Source organism: Rhinichthys klamathensis, unplaced genomic scaffold (assembly GCF_029890125.1).
Source record: "Rhinichthys klamathensis goyatoka isolate OS25496 unplaced genomic scaffold, OSU_Roscu_1.1 h1tg000229l_1, whole genome shotgun sequence".
In the NCBI taxonomy this organism is placed as follows: Eukaryota; Metazoa; Chordata; class Actinopteri; order Cypriniformes; family Leuciscidae; genus Rhinichthys; species Rhinichthys klamathensis.
The window spans coordinates 29,771-47,924 of NW_026606753.1; the positions used below are offsets into that span (position 1 = coordinate 29,771).

At 38.1% G+C, this 18,154-nt stretch overlaps 1 protein-coding gene across 1 annotated transcript in view; it reads left to right on the forward strand.

The window, feature by feature from the left end:
* Positions 1-18,154, forward strand: part of si:dkey-92j12.5 (multiple PDZ domain protein) — a 66,179-nt gene that overhangs the window by 11,227 nt on the left and 36,798 nt on the right. Inside the window, exons 9-15 of the mRNA XM_056265049.1 lie at positions 1,425-1,692; positions 2,518-2,597; positions 2,793-2,939; positions 3,353-3,538; positions 4,181-4,327; positions 4,715-4,924; positions 6,216-6,296. Of these exons, the coding sequence (XP_056121024.1) occupies positions 1,425-1,692; positions 2,518-2,597; positions 2,793-2,939; positions 3,353-3,538; positions 4,181-4,327; positions 4,715-4,924; positions 6,216-6,296 (1,119 nt within the window). The remainder of the gene's footprint in view (positions 1-1,424; positions 1,693-2,517; positions 2,598-2,792; positions 2,940-3,352; positions 3,539-4,180; positions 4,328-4,714; positions 4,925-6,215; positions 6,297-18,154) is intronic.

The following is an 18,154-nucleotide window of genomic DNA, read 5'->3' on the forward strand; positions in this document are numbered from 1 at the left end:
ACAGCAGCCGCCTTTTACAGTTCCTGAACCAAAACAAAGAGCTTATCCTGTATTCAAGGCATGTGGTAATTACGAGATGGTAACCCGTGACTTTCTACCCGGAGATGTTCATGTCCTCAGACTCTGATTTATGCGTTTCTATGTCAACACTAAATGAATCTGCAGCAGTCAGGTGGTACAACTAAGAGTTTTGTAAGTTGTTTACATTCATTATTATTGTAATGTTATGTGCTTTGAGTGCTTTGCAGATTCTGCTGTGTGCGTTCATGTGTTTTGAAGGAGTTGTGGCTTTAGGGAGGGTGGGATCTCATGTTTTCTAAGCTAACTTTCTAATGCTAGCCACTTGAAATTGCCTACCCTACCTTTAACAGTAGTGTGTTAGATTAATACTTCATGACTTTTCTGATGAGAGCTTATTATAAAGAGAATTTGAACTTGCCTCATAACACACTTCAAACATCTTTGATAACATTTTTTGCATTACTTATGTTTAGGGTTTTAGAGATCTCATATATGAAACTTATATAATAAATAATTCAATGACTTTTCACATAAGTTTCTCTGCCTGGTGCACAGTATACTGTAGAAATACACTTCTGTCTGTTGTTTATTGTATTTTTTGCATGATGTGTTTTACCAAAGTCAAATTGACCACAAACAATGTTACTACAATGTATACTAGTCACATTTGCCTGTAGGCATGGGTAGATCATTCCTGAAGTATCAATATTTTCAATATTGATGTTGTAGCTGGAGTTATTTAGCATGAAAATCAATGCTTTGAAGTGAAAAAATTAATTATATTAGCCAATGGTTGTTTAAGATTGGAGCCATTTATCTTAACACACAGAAATGCTGAAAGACATAAGCCCAGACATCATCTGGAGCTATTTCACACTAAATAAAGATGAAGCTAAATGTGAAACTATAATAAAAATGTGATGATATAATGGGTTTTTGGAGAGAAAAAAATTACAAGATTGAACAGTTCTATAATTGTTGCTAATGATAAACTAAACCAGAAGCAGTTTAGATGGTTAGACCCCTTAAATGATAAAGGATGGATGTCAAATATAAGTTGCAAGTTGCAAATATTTTCCATTTAATATCTGCATTATTGGCCTTAGTACTTGATATCAGATCAAACTGAAAATAATGGATATTGCCCATCTCTAAAGGCTACAGTCTTCTGGGTTTTGATTAGGTCAGTGGAACTTATTTGACATGAAAATAGGATGTGAATATAAGAACATGAGGGATAAGACAACCATAACTTGACAGCAATAACTGTGAATAATACTAACTAATGAGTAACAAATTCTTGGTTTAAATTTGACAACTAAATCTTAACATTCTAGGATTTTTTTTTTTCATTGAAAGACAAATCTTCAAATATCTGAACGTGTGTGTGTGTGTGTATTCAGGTGAATGGGCAGTTCTGCAGTAAACAGAAAGCGGAGGAGATTCTGAACATGACTGGCCAACAAGTGGAGATCTCTCTTCTGAGAAAAGGCTCACCATCTGAAACGCAAACAACTACCACCATGTCCACAATCTCCCAGAGACCCTTAACCCCTCTGGGTCTCGATCCCCCACCACTGCCTCCATGTCTAGTTGAGCCAAAGCCAGTTCTGGCCCTGGGGAAAGTGTTCTATACTGAACGCCGGGACCTCAACTTCAACAGAGAGTGCTGTCAGTGAAACTCTTGTCACTTCGGTTTATTTACACTCATTCACACTGTGTTTGATTCATGAGTTCTGTTCACTCTCTGTGTGAAGTCTCAGTAACTTTGTGGCCCTGATTTGATTCTAATAACAGCTTCTGTTTCTGTTTGTTGTTTCTATGACATCAGTTGAGTCGAGGCAAGCCTGTTATTTTGAGTCCAAGATGGAGAATAGAAACCACTGGTCCTCATGTAAGAACTGAACACATTGTGCATTATAGGTTATTTAAATTTTTATGTCTATGGACTAATTGATTAACACTCATTTTGACTCGTACCTTCGGTTTGTTAGTACACTGGTAAAACATATACTATAATATACTGAAATATTTGCTATTTAAGCATTGCTTGCAAAAAAAAAAAGAAGATACATTTTTTAGCTAGGCTTCTTTAATAGTTTCTACCAAGTAACAGATAAATGCTTTTACTTCAAAATACTGTTGTTTAATTGTATGAATTTGACAAAGAAGGCATGACAAGCATTTTGTCCATGTTAAACCTTAAAAGATAAACATATATTTATTGTGATATCCTAACTGTGCACCATTATATTGTTAGCATTTTATTTTTATTTTTTTAATTCCCTGCTGTTTGGTTAATGGTAATCAACAGCTTGTCGCAAACAAGCAGTACTGTCCATAGACATTAAGCTGTAAATAACCCAGAATGTTCCTTAAAGGTTTTTTTTTTTTTTTTGGTTTGCATGCATTGTCTTTCCAAATTTGTAGACTGTTCTCCACAGTCATCTTGTCATTTATGTATTAGCTGTGTGACACTTTGAAATTTTGTTTCAGTTTGTAAATTGTCTGATGAAGAGGAGAAAACACTGAAGGAGAAGTGGCAAAGCAAACTGGGTCCTCAGTATGAAGTGATGGTGTGTCTCATTTGTATTCTCTCCTGTTTAGCTGACAGTTATTTTCCACAGCTAAGATTTGTGAGTGTGTCTCCGCATATATTTATGTTCATTGTGTGCTTATTTAGTATATGCCTTTTTGTTTTGTTTTCCATCCATCCATCTATCTGTTAATGTGTTTATACTGTATTTACATTGTATCATGTATGTGTGCAGGTGGCCCAGGTACAGAAATTCATTGAGAGTGGTGGTCTTGGTGTGAGTTTGGGGGCTAAGGAAGGTCATCACTATATCTACTCTATATTGCCAGAGGGTCCGATGGGACAGACAGGAGTCATACGGCCTGGAGACGAACTAATAGAGGTTCACTTGATATTATAATTAAAAGGGAATGTCCACATAGTTATGTAGTATATTTCACATATTTTTACCCATACAAACACTATAGAATTTATATACCTGAAAAAATAAGCGAATGTATATTTGGTTATACTTCAAAGTCAAACAAGCATTACACGCAGATAATACTGTTGTTTATAGATTACACTGTTGTAATCCCTTATCATAAACCCTGCTAACACATGCATGCATAATAACCAAAAGTGCTCATCTCCCTTTCTGCATTCTGTTTTTAATGCATAGCACTTTATTCAATGCTGACTGCACATGAATATCAATCATCACAGCTGCTTAAAAATAGCTCTTCCTGTCAGTAGAAAAGCCCAGAGGATCAGTTCAGCAGAATAAGCGAGTTGATGTGTTTGTTCTTTCTGTAGGTGAACGGGTTCTCTCTGATTGGTGAGACACACAAGGAAGTTGTGTGCTTGCTGAAGGAACTTCCTGTGAATGTCTGTGTGGTTTGCAGTCGTCTCATCCCACCCACAGTCAGTGAGGAAGACGATGATGATGGTGATGATGTACAACTCACCCTCAAGGAGCTGCTAGCAGAATTTAATGAAAAGGTTTGCTGTGTGTGTTTGTGCATCATGATATTTAAAAGAAAAATGTATATGCTTGTGCAACTTATTACTCTTGTGAATAAGAATGTTTGCTTAATTGTAAAGTGCACTTATAGTGTACTTCAAATCTTAAAGGTACATTTTTAAAAAACTGTTCTTGCAGATTAAAGACCATTTAAGACCATCTTAACACACTTAAGTACACTTTTAAAAAGTGCAGTTAATGTGAAATTAAAAGTTTTGCTTTAAAGTATGTTTTAAATCATGTTCTAATAATCTTTTGACACTTATTAAAGCACATGTAAAGTTCTTTTAAAGTTTTTCTTCTGTGGAAGTTGGAACACACAAGGAAAACGAAGTCTGAAAACATTTACTGGATATTATTTTATGAGGAATTACAATGAATAGAGGCTGGAGCTTTGAAACTTCAAAAAGGACCAAAAAAAAGCACCATTAAAGTATCATACTTACTGAAAGCAGAATGCCTTGAACGACCACTCAGAATCAAGTATTCCCAAGAAACATGTAGTATACAAAAAGATAAATTAAATATAAATTGATACCATTTTCCTTTTTCAAATGAGCAAACATGATTCCACACGTTTCATTGCAAAATAATACTGATTTGTCCAATTTTTCTCACAGGCCGAGCAGAACTCATTTGGGAGAACTCATGAATGGAAGACAGAGGCTCCTGTGCTATCCCATAAGGCCATGTGGGAGAATGAGATTCAAGTCTATGAGCTGCAGAAAGACGATTCTGGCCTGGGATTCAGTATACTGGACTACCAGGTATGTGTGTGTGTGTGTGTGTGTGTGTGTGTGTGTGTGTGTGTGTGTGTGTGTGTGTGTGTGTGTGTGTGTGTGTGTGTGTGTGTGTGTGTGTGTGTGTGTGTGTGTGTGTGTGTGTGTGTGTGTGTGTGTGTGTGTGTGTGTGTGTGTGTGTGTGTGTGTGTGTGTGTGTGTGTGTGTGTGTGTGTGTGTGTGTGTGTGTGTGTGTGCGTGTTTATATACCAGTACAACAATAACAAGAGAGCAGCAGAGTATGAGCTCCACATCACTTGGTTTGGAGAGTCCCAGTTGGTTTGAAATCCTTCAACAACATGGCAGGAGTGTCTCCTAATTTATTACTATTCTTCTCTTTCTCTCTTGCGCTGTCACTTTCTGAAACTCTCTCAGGACCCCATGAACCCAGGGCATACTGTGATAGTGATCCGCTCTCTTGTAGCAGGCGGTTTGGCAGAGAGAGATGGCCGCTTGTTGCCAGGCGACCGGTTGATGTTTGTGAACGGGACTGACTTGAGCCACGCAAGTCTAGCTCAGGCCGTTCATGTCCTGAAAAGCACTGCTTTGGGCATTGTACGCATTGGAGTTACCAAACCCTTACTAGTAAGTATCTCCATTCACAAGCCAGACAGCAACAATCTCAACCTTGGGCAGTGTAGGAGAAACCTAGAATCCAAGATATTGTATGTCATCCAGATCATCATAGTAAAGTTTTATTAAGAGATCTGACATGTATAATTTGCAGCATGATTGGCGTATTCGTCAGTTATCTGTGACTTATGGCTTCTTTGACGCCTTATTAAACGAGTGTAAAGTATAAGTATATTAAACTACAGTTTCTTCAACTACAAGCACTTTTAGGTTCAAGGAGTTGAACTTGAGGTTTATTATTTGGTGAATTGTTTTTTTTTTTTTAACTATGATAACAAAAAGTAAAATAGATTTAAAGCATTTAAATATGTATTGTGTGAATTATTTTTACACAAACTATGTCTGTCCCTTAGTTGTTGAGCCAATTATGCAATAATAAGTTTTAGAATAATAATAGTATTATTATAAGTTTAATAATATATAATAGTTATAAGTTACTGTACTTGTATGTAATGAAAAATCAAGTAAGTATTTTTTTTATAAAATATTTATTGTTGTTGTTATTATTATTATTATTATTATTGGTTTCCAATCAATCTGTAATTAGTGTGAAGATGTTTAGTTTTATTTAATTGTGTGTATGTAGAATACATAAAATGCTAGCTATGAAATTCGCAAGATAAACTATTCAGCCCTTTTATTCTTATGTCATTTTTATCATAATCACTTTCACCATAGAACGAATGGTAATTTGTGATTTGGTGGACATGACTTCAGGAAGTGACTTCATTCACCATTTATTTACTATTGGACATTACTATTGGACGTTCCCACAGAAGAAGCACTCTATTTATGTACTGAACATTTTCTCATTTGATTTAGAATGATATCACAGTGTTGCCTGTGTCATCTTGTATATATTCCAAGTCAGGTTACTGTTTATGATCTGAGCTCTGGTATTATTAATCTAGATCTACTTTAGTCTGATGGTGGTCTTTGTTTTTAGTCTCTCTTTTGTGAACCGGGTCTCAGTCACTGTGGCTCATGAGTCTCTGATTACTGGAATCTTTCAATAATTAATGTCTCTTGAATTCTAACACCAGCCTCCTAAAACAAGAGGTGCATTTGTGTTTATGTGTCCCTTGGCTCCGTAATCGGGTTTAGCTAGTCCTGGGGAAACGTCTTTTCTGTTTCTTATTGGAGTTAAGAGTCTGCAGAGTGCATATGTGATTGTATCCAGGCAGAGAGTTGAGTGGAACAAGAGTTTTGAGTGAGAGATTTAATATTGGATTGTCATTGACAGGAAAATGACACCCAGGACACAGGAGCAGATGTAAAAGGCAACTGCCACTCAGAACATAACAACCAGCACAGCAATTTGCAGGTGGGCTACATATTTGCTTTACCTGTTATGATACTAATGTGATCTGTTTCGTAACAGTTCTGTGGTGTCGTAACATCTGACCACCAGCTGCTTTTCACAATGACTCTTGACATTTGTTTTCAGGCTTAAACATGGTAGATTTGTTGGTTGTTTAAAGCAAAGTCTAAAGTTTAGATTTCCCACGTCAAAATGATAGACTATTGTGGTGTCCTACAGCCGTCGATTTTGTAAACATTGTTTTAAATTATTTGCACTTAAGCAATTAGTAGGCCAAAGAGAAAGTTGTTTTTTTTCCACTGACCTAATTTAGTGTGGTCATTCTAGCTGCCAGGGTTTAACTGGGGAGGATATTTGTTGACAGGATTTGTGTGACATCATCTCTTATTCACATGATGGTTTTGGTTTACTCAAGAACGCAAGTGTGTACAGCACTTGCCGTCTGATTGGCTTATTGAGAGTACATCTGAACATTTTGACTGTGAAACTTTTTGCTACTTCTGGGCTTGTCGTAACATAAATGAATGTGCACTCACTCACAAAGATAATGTTCAAACAAATATAAATTTATTAACAAAAATATAGTGAAAACCAGAAACAAAGGGATTCAATTCAGGATTGGACAAGGCCAAAATAACAAACAAAAATAACTAGTTTTAGTACCTTCTAAATTCCCTAAAAGAACGAAAATGCATCAAAAGAAAAATTTCCCTTAACCCAAAACATAAAACAAACAATATATGCAAAAGAAATGGCATCACACTCCCTACTACCCTTAAATTGAGTATTTACAAATAATATTTACACAATATAAATGAAAGCAAAAGTAATTCAAAATAGCAAACTAAGAATTATAAATTGAATGAACAAAAGCAAGTTTTACAAAGTGCACACAATCACAGAAAAAAAAACAAGACAGAGCAAAACAAATGGCACGCATTCGACCTTCATATAGTGTTTGGGGTGGTCCTTTTCACCGGAACCAAGACTAGACCAATCAGGATCTCTGCTGGCTTGAGTGCAGGTCACACCTTCTCCTGCAACAGACACACTCAGAAACACAACAACAAAGACATAACAGCCCCACCCTTAATGGGTTTTTAAGAATGGACGCGTGAAAGAGTGTTAGCGATCAGATTTTCAACTCCTTTTTTATGCTGGATATTCTAATTAAACCTTGAAAAATCTGTCCACCAAATTATCACATTTAACAGGGGCTCACATGCCCCTGTTAAGAAAAATGCTTTCAGAATTAATCCAGTCAAAAGAAATCTCATGAAACTGTAAACCCAGTATCTGTTAGAACATGGGTTTTAGAAATCAGAGCAGATGAACATAGAGCAGTTCCCAGTAGTAGTCCCTGGTGTTCCCCGTGTTTGTTAGTCCCCAAGTCCGATGGTACGTCCAGATTCTGCACCGATTATTGGAAAGTCAATGCATTGACTAAACCAGATTCATTCCTGTTGCCTCGTGTTGAAGATTATGTTGACCATGTAGGAAATTCGAAATTTGTCACTAAACTTGATCTATTAAAAGGATACTGGCAAGTTCCACTTACTGAGAAGGCTTCTGTAATTTCTGCTTTTGCTACTCCTGATGCATTCCTTCAATATAGGGGGATGGCATTTGGACTACGGAATGCTGGTGCAACTTTTCAGCGTTTAATGTCAAGAGTATTACTTATTGTTCCTAATTGTGATGCTTACCTCGATCATTTGGTCTGTTATTCGGATTCTTGGGATAAACGTCCAACTTCTCAACTGTGTTTTTGCACGGTTGAAAGATGGCAATCTGTCATTAAATTTGACAAAATGTGAATTCACTTGTGCAACCGTAACCTATCTAGAAAAGGAGGTCGGAAACGGCAAAGTTCGACCACTTAATGTCACGGTACTGCAAGAGAGAGAGGACCCAGACGCAGAATGAGCGTGAAGGGAAGTTTTATTAACAGGACTGTAGACAGAGCACAAAGAGGAGAGTGAGACGTGCAACACAGTTCAACCAGTAGGGCAGGGCAGGGCAGACAACATGGTGACAGGCAGGAATGATGACCACTGAGACCAGTCTTGGGTGATAACAGACTAGAGGACAGCTTGGGAGGCAGCACCAGGCGTGATGGTGGGAAGGACCAGATAGGAAGCCGTGGCTTGATCTCTCAGAAGTAGATCCAGACTTTGCTGCCAGGCAGTGGCCAGGAAAACTCAGGGCACAAGGCAGGGCAGGAACAAACACAACACTCACAATAAACAAGACAAACAGGCAAGGCACAAGAGAGTAATTAAATGGCCAAATAAAAACTGAAACAGATAGAACAATGACTAGAGAAGCGAAAGAAAAGCAGGGATAAAAATGACTGGAACTTGCAATCAAAAAATAAAACAAAAGAACAAACTTACAGGTAACTAGAAACTAGATACTGGAGATGATAATCTAGAGTAGAAATAAAACCCCCCAAAAAAAAAAAAAAGACTCGGCTGCACAAGGGCAAAAACTAACTAGAACAAGACTGAAAGGAAAAAAGGATACACTAAAGCTAGAAACGATCAACTTCACGACTAGAACAAGTCCAATGTTTAACCATAAGCACAGGCAAGCAAACAGGATTACACCACAAAGCACACAAATGGAACCAGCAAAGATATGAGGGAAAGAGGCACAATATATAGGGACCAGAGCACATGAGGATCAGGTTAGCACAATTAGTGAAACGGGAAACAAGGAGGCGGGACAAGAGCACATGGCCAACACAAACAAAGACAGAGCCATGTGGTCAGGCACAAGACAAACAAGGAAACATTAAACAGTGACAAAACAGACGGGACCCTGACACTTAGCTCTAAAGTTCAAGTTATTTTGGATTTTCCTGTGCCTATGACGAAGAGAGAGCTTAGATGTTTTTTTAGGTATGACTGCTACTATAGAAACTTTTGTAGAAACTTTTCAGATGTGGGTAATTCTCTATTAGGTTTACTCCAAAAAGGGATTTCTTTCGAATGGACTCCTGAATGTCAGTTTGCCTTTGAAGCATTGAAAACTCTGTTGTGTAGTGCACCTGTACTTTCTGCCCCTCAATTCAACAAAGCTTTCAAGTTGGAAGTTGATGCCAGTGGCACAGGTGCTGGTGCAGTTTTAATTCAGACTGATGATGCTGGAATAGAACACCCGATTAATTTTTTTCCAAGAATTATAATTATGAATTATAATACTATAGAAAAGGAAGCTCTTGCATTATTACTTGCCATTCAACATTTTGAAGTGTACATTGGGTCCAATACACAACCAATTACCGTGTATACTTACCACAATTCTTTAGTTTTTCTTCAACGCATGTAAAATGCAAATCACAGGCTCATCCGTTGGGCACTAATTTGTCATGGTTTTAATTTGAATATCCAGCATAAAAAAGGAGTTGAAAATCTGATCGCTGACACTCTTTCACATGTCCATTCTTAAAATCCTATGATTTTTATTTTAAGGGTGGGAGTGTTACGTCTTATGTCTTTTAGAAGTGTGTGTTTGTTGTGTCTCTGAGGCCCTGTCAACACGGAGACGCGTTTAGCTGTATATGTACAAATTTTGTATCGTATTGGCGTTTCGTCCAGACGGATCCGGTGTATTGGGACACTGAAACCGCTATTTTTTGAAACCGGGTCCCAGAGTGGATAAATCTGAAAAAGACACCCTTGCATTTTGTAAAACGATGATGTCACCACACCACGTGTCAGCATTAGTCACACACCGCTACGTCACACGTAACCGCAACAACAATGGCGGACTATATGCTTGTGTTCGTGCTGCAGAAGCTACTGAGCCTATTAGCTTTACTAAAGCAAAATCTTCTGCTCCTATGCTACTACGGTGAGCAATCTTCGTCTTCACCTTGCTGTCGTGTTGGGTTCGTATAGAGCGCGCAAGGTTATGCGCATGCACCAAGTCTTCTTTTCCTTGTTTAGTTTATCTCTGTGGCAGAATTACAGCGCCACGTACTGGTCTGGCATGTATACCACATCGTTTTCAGACGGTTTCAGTGGTTTCGTGTGTACGCATTTATTTCTTGAGACGACGCCGTGTTTACGAAAAAAAATTAGAACGAGGAGAAAAAAAAAAGGATCGGATAGGAAAAGCTCTGGCTTCGTGTGGATGTGGCCTGAGTGTGTCTGTTGCAGGAGAAGGTGTGGCCTGCACTCAAGCCAGCAGAGATCCTGATTGGTCTAGTCTTGGTTCCGGTGAAAAGGACCACCCCAAACACTATATGAAGGTCGAATGTGTCATTTGTTTTGCTCTGTCTTGGTTTTCTTTGTGATTGTGTGCACTTTGTAAAACTTGCTTTTGTTCATTCGATTTATAATTCTTAGTTTGCTGTTTTTAATTACTTTTGCAAATACCTTTGACATAAAATTGTGTCGCTAAGTCAGTCAAAAACCCTTTTAGAGTGTCTGAATGAAGTGAAAGCATGGATGGCTATGAATTTTTTGTATTTAAATGAGAGTAAAACTGAGTTTGTGTTATTTAATCCTAGTGACTGCTGCAGTTTCTGTTGAACTGGGTTGTCTAACCCGAGACATTAGCCCTGTAGTTACAAACCTGGGAGTCAAATTGGACGGTCGTTTAAAACTTGATGCCCAGATTGGTGCAGTGGTGAAGACCAGCTTCTTCCAGCTGAGGCAATTAGTCAAAGTAAAACCATTTTTATCTCGACATGATTTTGAAATTTTAATCCATGCTTTCATCACCACTCGATTTGATTATTGTAATGCACTTTATAGTGGTCTTAGCAAATCACTTATGGCACGATTACAACTAGTTCAAAATGCAGCTGCTCGGCTTCTAACTGGAACTCGAAAACGTGGCCATATCTCACCCATCCTCCAATCCCTCCACTGGCTCCCTGTGCACTTTCGTACTGATTTTAAAATTCTTTTATTTGTTTTTAAATGTCTGCATGGCCTGGCCCCCCAGTACCTGTCTGATCTGCTTGTGCCCTACACCCCCTTTCGTTCACTCCGGTCGGCTGATCAGGCACTGCTGGTCGTCCCCAAGATCAAACGCAAATCTAGAGGTGACCGTGCATTTGCTGTGGCAGCTCCGAGACTCTGGAATGAGCTGCCTTTGCACATCAGATTGTCAGAGTCTCTTTCTGTTTTTAAATCCCGTCTTAAAACTCATTTATTTTCTTTGGCTTTTAACTTAGTTTGAGGGTTGACTTTTAGTTTTGTATTATTATTTATTTTTATTATTATTAATTGTTTTTTTTTGTTTTTTGTTGTGCTTCTGTTATTGTTTATTTCTAGACTGTGTTCAGCACTTTGGTCAACAGTGTTGTTTTTAAGGTGCTTTATAAATAAAGGTGGATTGGATTGGATTGGATAAAATTACTACACTGATCAGATTGAATGTTCCGGGGTAGACCAAGCGTAGTACAGAATTTGACAATGGCTTTAACGATAGATGGAGCTTTAAGAGTTCGTAATGGGATTGCTTTGTTGAAAATATGGTTATCGCACACATTAAAAGATAAGAGTTTCCAGATTTTGTTTTTGGCAGAGGGCCAACCCAATCAATTAAAATACGCTCAAACGTTTTTCCAAGTACTGGGATTGGTTTTTACGGAAGCCCTGAACCGAAAAAAAAATAAAAAATCAGTAAAAAAAACAACAACAAAAAACGAGCATTTCGAGATTAAAGTCGAAACCGCAACGTAATTTTTTTATTTATTTTTTAATCAGTAAAAAAAAAAAAAAACTAGCATTTCGAGATTAAAGTTGAAACCGCAACGTAAAAAAAAAAAAAAAATCAGTAAAAAGATTAAAGATTCGAGATTAAAGTCGAAACATTTCGAGATTAAAGTCGAAACATTTCGAGATTAAAGTCGAAACATTTCGAGATTAAAGTCGAAACATTTCGAGATTAAAGTCGAAACATTTCGAGATTAAAGTCGAAACATTTCGAGATTAAAGTCGAAACATTTCGAGATTAAAGTCGAAACATTTCGAGATTAAAGTCGAAACATTTCGAGATTAAAGTCGAAACATTTCGAGATTAAAGTCGAAACATTTCGAGATTAAAGTCGAAACATTTCGAGATTAAAGTCGAAACATTTCGAGAATACAGTCTTCCATAGAAGTGTGTGCATTCATACCAGTGCGCGTCCACTGGCTCAGAGTGCGCGTGTGTGTGTGTTATCTGGGCTTTCAACAAAATTCTACACAGGTGCTAATCTACCAACAAGAATTACCATGGCGTTGCCTATTATAGACGAGCGCACAGACTCCGCCGGAGTAGGTATCACAATGGTCCAAACTTTATGTGGCAGTGTTTTTTTAAATGTATTCGTGCTCGTCTAGGCAACACTATCTGGGTCGAGAACACAACAGTAACTGTTCTGTCTCCCTCTTCACCGTAAATACGTTCTGGATACATTTTATCATTCTGTATCCAATCATTTGGCCGGATCCCGTGATTTCCTCAGATTTAATAACCACTAATGGTGGTTGAGGAGGAGAGATTATCTGATATGATTGTAAAGCGCTTTGAGTGTAGACATATGAAAGCGCTATATAAATGCCTCATTCATTCATTCATTCATTCATTCATAAAGCTGGATATCTCCATCCAGTCTGAAAAGTGTTTTCCGGGTTGGTTTTCCTATAGGCTAAAGTCTATTCCGGCGCAGTATATTTTATAACGTCCTATAATGGTAGCCTAATGCTGGTAGATTGGCACCTGTTGAATTTCCTTTTGTTGAAACAAAACACACAGACACACACACAGTGTGAAACACTTGCTATGCACCATTATGAATGCCTGTGTGTGCGGCAATGTGAAACAATGGCAAGCACACACGCAACTTCCACGGAAGACTGTATTCTCGTACTCTCGAAATATATAAATATGGTCCGAAATTTGGTGACTTTGTTGGTACTTGGTATATGAACACCCAAAAAAATTGGGGACAGGATTTGAATAGTCTAAGTGGTTGTAAAAAAAATGGTCACACTCAGGGTCTTCGGGTCCAAATGGACCCGCCATAGGAAATGAATGGGAAATTGACAAAAATGTGACAATACAGAGTTGTTTTGTGCGTACAATCAACAAATCAGCCACGATCCAGAAAAAAAGCACACAACAGTGAAGGGGTGAATCTATAAAACATCAAGAGTGCAAAACAGACACATCCACACACACACACACACACACACACACACACACACTTTTATACACAAACACACTAATAAATTCAGATTACATAAATATGTTTTGAATTTTTAAAAATCACAGCTTCATCGGAATGTTACGAAACTAGGTGACTTTTATGGTATTAGGTATGTGAACAAACGAAAAATATTGAGGTCATGATCCAAGCATGCTAAGTGGTCGTCACACTTCTGCTCTTTGGTCAAAAATGACCCCCATAGGAAATGAATGGGAAATTGTCAGAGTTTTTTTTTTTTTGCATACAATCTACAAATCAGCCAGGATGCAGAAAAAAGGACTCAACAGTGAAGGGGTGAATCTCTAAAACATCAACAGTGCAAAACAGACACACACACATACACACACACACAAATGAAAGCTAATTTTGGGAAATGTCTGAAATAAAAGCAATTATTCATCAATGTAAGACATAAAGTGCACAGCAATGAAAGCATGAGTCTGTAAGCCATCAAGGTTGTAAAATAGACAAACTCACACACACAAACAGACATAGGGTAATGTGAAACTGTAACAGAGAAATGTGAAAATATGTGAAATCAAATCAATGAATCAAATAAGTTAGAATTAAACATTGGGTAACAAAATGCTTTCCATTTGTTCTCTTTCTAATGCAATGTTCAGGTTTGACTGTATTATAAAGTAAAACTGGCAGTTCAAATTACCATTTAAACCAAACAAACAAACAAAAAAAAGACAAAAAATAGTCTTTGAGAATCTGTTATTATATTTTAAAATCAACAACCTGAAAAAAATTGTCAAAGATGTGCAAAACTCACAAGAATTCTGAACCCTTTCTACAGAGAGCTGTAAATCCACTAGTGGTAAAAATGTGCTATTGCGTGATAAAAATGCTCAGTGTGTCCAGCAGATGGCATCCATCTCATTTCAAAAATAGTTTTCATGAGGCCTAGGCTTGACTCTAAAATGAAATACAGCTTTAAAAAAAAAAAAAAAAAAAAATACATATTTATAAAAAAATTATATTATATTCAATGGGAAAAAATGGGTCATAATTATTGCATAAATATTAATTATAAATCATAAAATTTTCTCAAAACACCAAAAAAGAAAAGAAAATTTTTTATAAAAAACAAGTAAAAAAATATATATATGATTTTCTTTTAATAAATATGAATCAAACCCTTCCGGACCATTTGGTCCCGAAGACCCTGAGTGTGACCCTGAAATGAAGGACCCCAGAGGGTTAACAGAGCTGGGGGAATAACCTGGTTAGGTTTACTGGTTAGCTGGCACGCATGACGACTTACAAAACTTTGCTAGATTTCATAGATGGCCAAAAAAAAATGTTTTAACAAATTATTAATTTTCCTGATGCCAACATGGCCTGAGAGTTCATGTTCATGTGCGACGCTTAGTGCCTGCAGTCGATAAGGCTTTGGATACACAACTTGGTAAACGGTACTCCAGTCCTCCTCATCTTTAGGCGGAGACCATTTACGCATCAACACCTCTTCATCGCAGTAATACGAATGCCTCCGCAAGGCAGTTTGTTTCACTGTGGTTGTGAAGCAAGGGTTCAGAGTGGGATCAGCACGCTGTGGAAAAGGATAGTATACTTTCTAAAATAAACGACTTAGGCAACCCCGTATCCCTCAGGATGCGGACAGGTTTGGCTTCAGACATCGACTCATCAAATAACACTGTTCCATCAAAAATAAACTGTTTGAATGCAGACTCAGCAGTCTGTAAGGGGTATACAGTCAAAGACCCAGAACCAGATATGAACAATGAAGACCCGGAGTCAGAATTATAAAAAAATTAAAGAAAAGTTTTACTGAAGATAGTTTGCATTTTCATCAGCAGAAGTCAGCTTCAAGACTCACACAGGAGTTTGTAGGCCGCCTCGCTTACAGTTACAAAGATCACAGCAGTTATACCCTTTCCAAGGTCTAAGCTACGTCATTGCTTACAGGTTGAATGATTCTCATTGGCTAAGAAACATGAAAGCCTAAACAATTTAACACATGTGAGGAGGAGATAGGGGTGCCTATCGCCATTAGTCAAGATAGTTGTCGTCCACTCATTAGATTTAGGTCTGTGGTGGCCTCGCAGGTTAGAGAAGGGCGCCGGGTTGTCTGGTCCGAACGTCCAGAACCTACATAGAATGTCATACGCACACACACACAAATAACAGACACTAGCAAATAACAGCTCCCATCAAGGCTGAAGAGAGTCTGAGCTCCTTATTATTTAAGTATACCAAAACATAATGCTAAAACATTCACTCGTTTGGGAGAAAAACAGATAACTGGCATTTACTCCCAAGGAAGGAAATATACTGGAAAGAATACATTTTAATACAACAATTAAAGTTCGATATAGTAACGCTCAATATAGCTTGACCATATGTCCAACGAAGGATCATATGTGTCCACGCTGCCTTTAGGACCCTCTATAAACCTTTCTACTGATCCAAGAGAAAGAGACAAACGGCCTTGTGGGTTACGTGGCCTTCGTGTCCTGCGTGTACTACGTGCAATCTCAAAGTAAGATTGGAATGCACCTAAAAGAAACTGGTTACTTACATCACATGCATTTAAGAAAATATAATGTCACAAGCACAAAGAATATAAAAATTATTATGTGATAAGGAATATATTTATAAAGGAAGTATATAAGCATTCAAAAGGATATATGATTATAGATGTATTTGAAGAGGCAAGGGATTTTGACCAACCCTTCAAGTCGATAAAGATGCACATTCTGATAAACATGTACGACTGCCAACTAGGACCACACACTTTGAAAAGTTTGGCGTTCTGCTGGATTTGAGTTTCAAAGCAGGACAAGCTGCAATGAGGTGCCCAGCCTCATGGCAGTAAAAACATTTGTGGCTTTCCATATTGTCACTATCTGCGTTCTTTTTACTCACAGTTGCAACATCTTTAACATTTCATGTAAGACTTTAACTAAACTGTCCACCTTCAAAAAACAAACAAAAGCCTGGTTCATACAGCAGCAGTGTGATCATGCCATATGAAATGTATATCAGTGTATGTGAGGTGTGCATCTGTGTGAGTTTGAGTGAATGTGTTTATTTACTACACTAACTTTTATTGGTGCTAACTGGTTTCTGGACATTTTATTGTATCATCTCCCTGTGCGTTTCAGCACCTCAGAGCACTTCTAAAAGAGCTAACACAATCTGTCTGCGTCTTTTTCAAGATGTCATTCAGATCGTGTGTTTCTGGATGCGGCCAATGTTTGACTCCGGCTGACGGGCATGATCGCTGTATCACGTGCTTGGGGTATACACAAGTTTACGCGCCAAATCATGGGCGCCGCCATAACTCTACTTAAATGCACTTCATTTCCGCCGGAAGAGGTTTGCACACAGCGTCTGCCGGTGTACACAGCGACGGTTCCACGACTGGAGATGGCGTTACTATCCCCCACCCGAATTCAGTGCAGAACACTAACATGACGACGTGGCCCAGCATAACGTACAGCGAGATTTGCTCCTACTTCGTGCAATCCATGGCAATAGATGGAAAAGCAATTGGACAATCTGAAAGCCGTCGAGGCATATCAATATCTGCACAGCAACAAAGTCGGTTGTGTCATGTCATACACAGCTAGATAAAACAGACATAACGTGCAAATAACTATCAGTTTATGTCCGTGGTAATAGCAAATGTATCTGTGTGTTACTTTAATGTTTCTTTTAACATAATAACAACAATTGTGGCTAAATAAGTGTTTGCAGTTTATAGCTTAATCAGGGAAGACATTTACATGATTATAGGAAATAAAAGAAGCATGTTGTTGCGGATGGAATACGTGTTTGTATTTGGAAAACGGACTGTAACCTATAACATGACTTACTGCTGAGCTATAAATAAAGACATGATCTCTTTTGCAATTATCCTTATGACTCTGCATTGTTTTACCTGCTGTGTACCAACCAACCATTTTACCGGTTAAAATACCTTTAAATGTCGAAACTAACCCCTTAAAATGCAGTAGCCTATTCTACTTACAACAAAACGATTGAAGCCTCTACTTATTGCAATAAATAATGCAATCACTTTTCGCCACCGTGCCGGATCTCCGGCGTGCGGCCGTGAGAAAAATATTTTCCCGATTCATTTTTGTCCAGCTTTAACGTGTTAAAATATTTAATGCAAACGCAACATCTGTTCTTTCTGTCATCCTTTTGCTAGGGTTATGACCATTCTCTTATTCACGCAAATGCTTTAACCACTCATGCGCGACAAGACAAAAGAGAACGCGCTGTCAGTGAATGTCCTCCTGACGATCCGAACTATATCATAGGCTTCTTAGCTAGAGTGCAAAGTGTGTGTGTGTGTGTGTGTGTGTGTGTGTGTGTGTGAGCCATGATGATAATAATTAGGCGATCGAACTGTGTGTGAGAGAGAGGCGCGGGCGCGATACTGTGTGAGTGTGTTTGTGTGTAAACAATGGAGCGCATGGACCTCTTCGTAGCTGGTTTGCGGTCGTAGAACTCTCTATCTAACCACTCGTTCAGGTGCTTTCTCGAGTGTTTACAACCAACTATCACACACATCGTTCCCGAACCACCTTTCTTCATGTTGTAATTGTTATGTCACTGCGATATCAGCGCTTTGTCGAAGCTAGCTAGCAAAACAAACCCAGACCGCCAG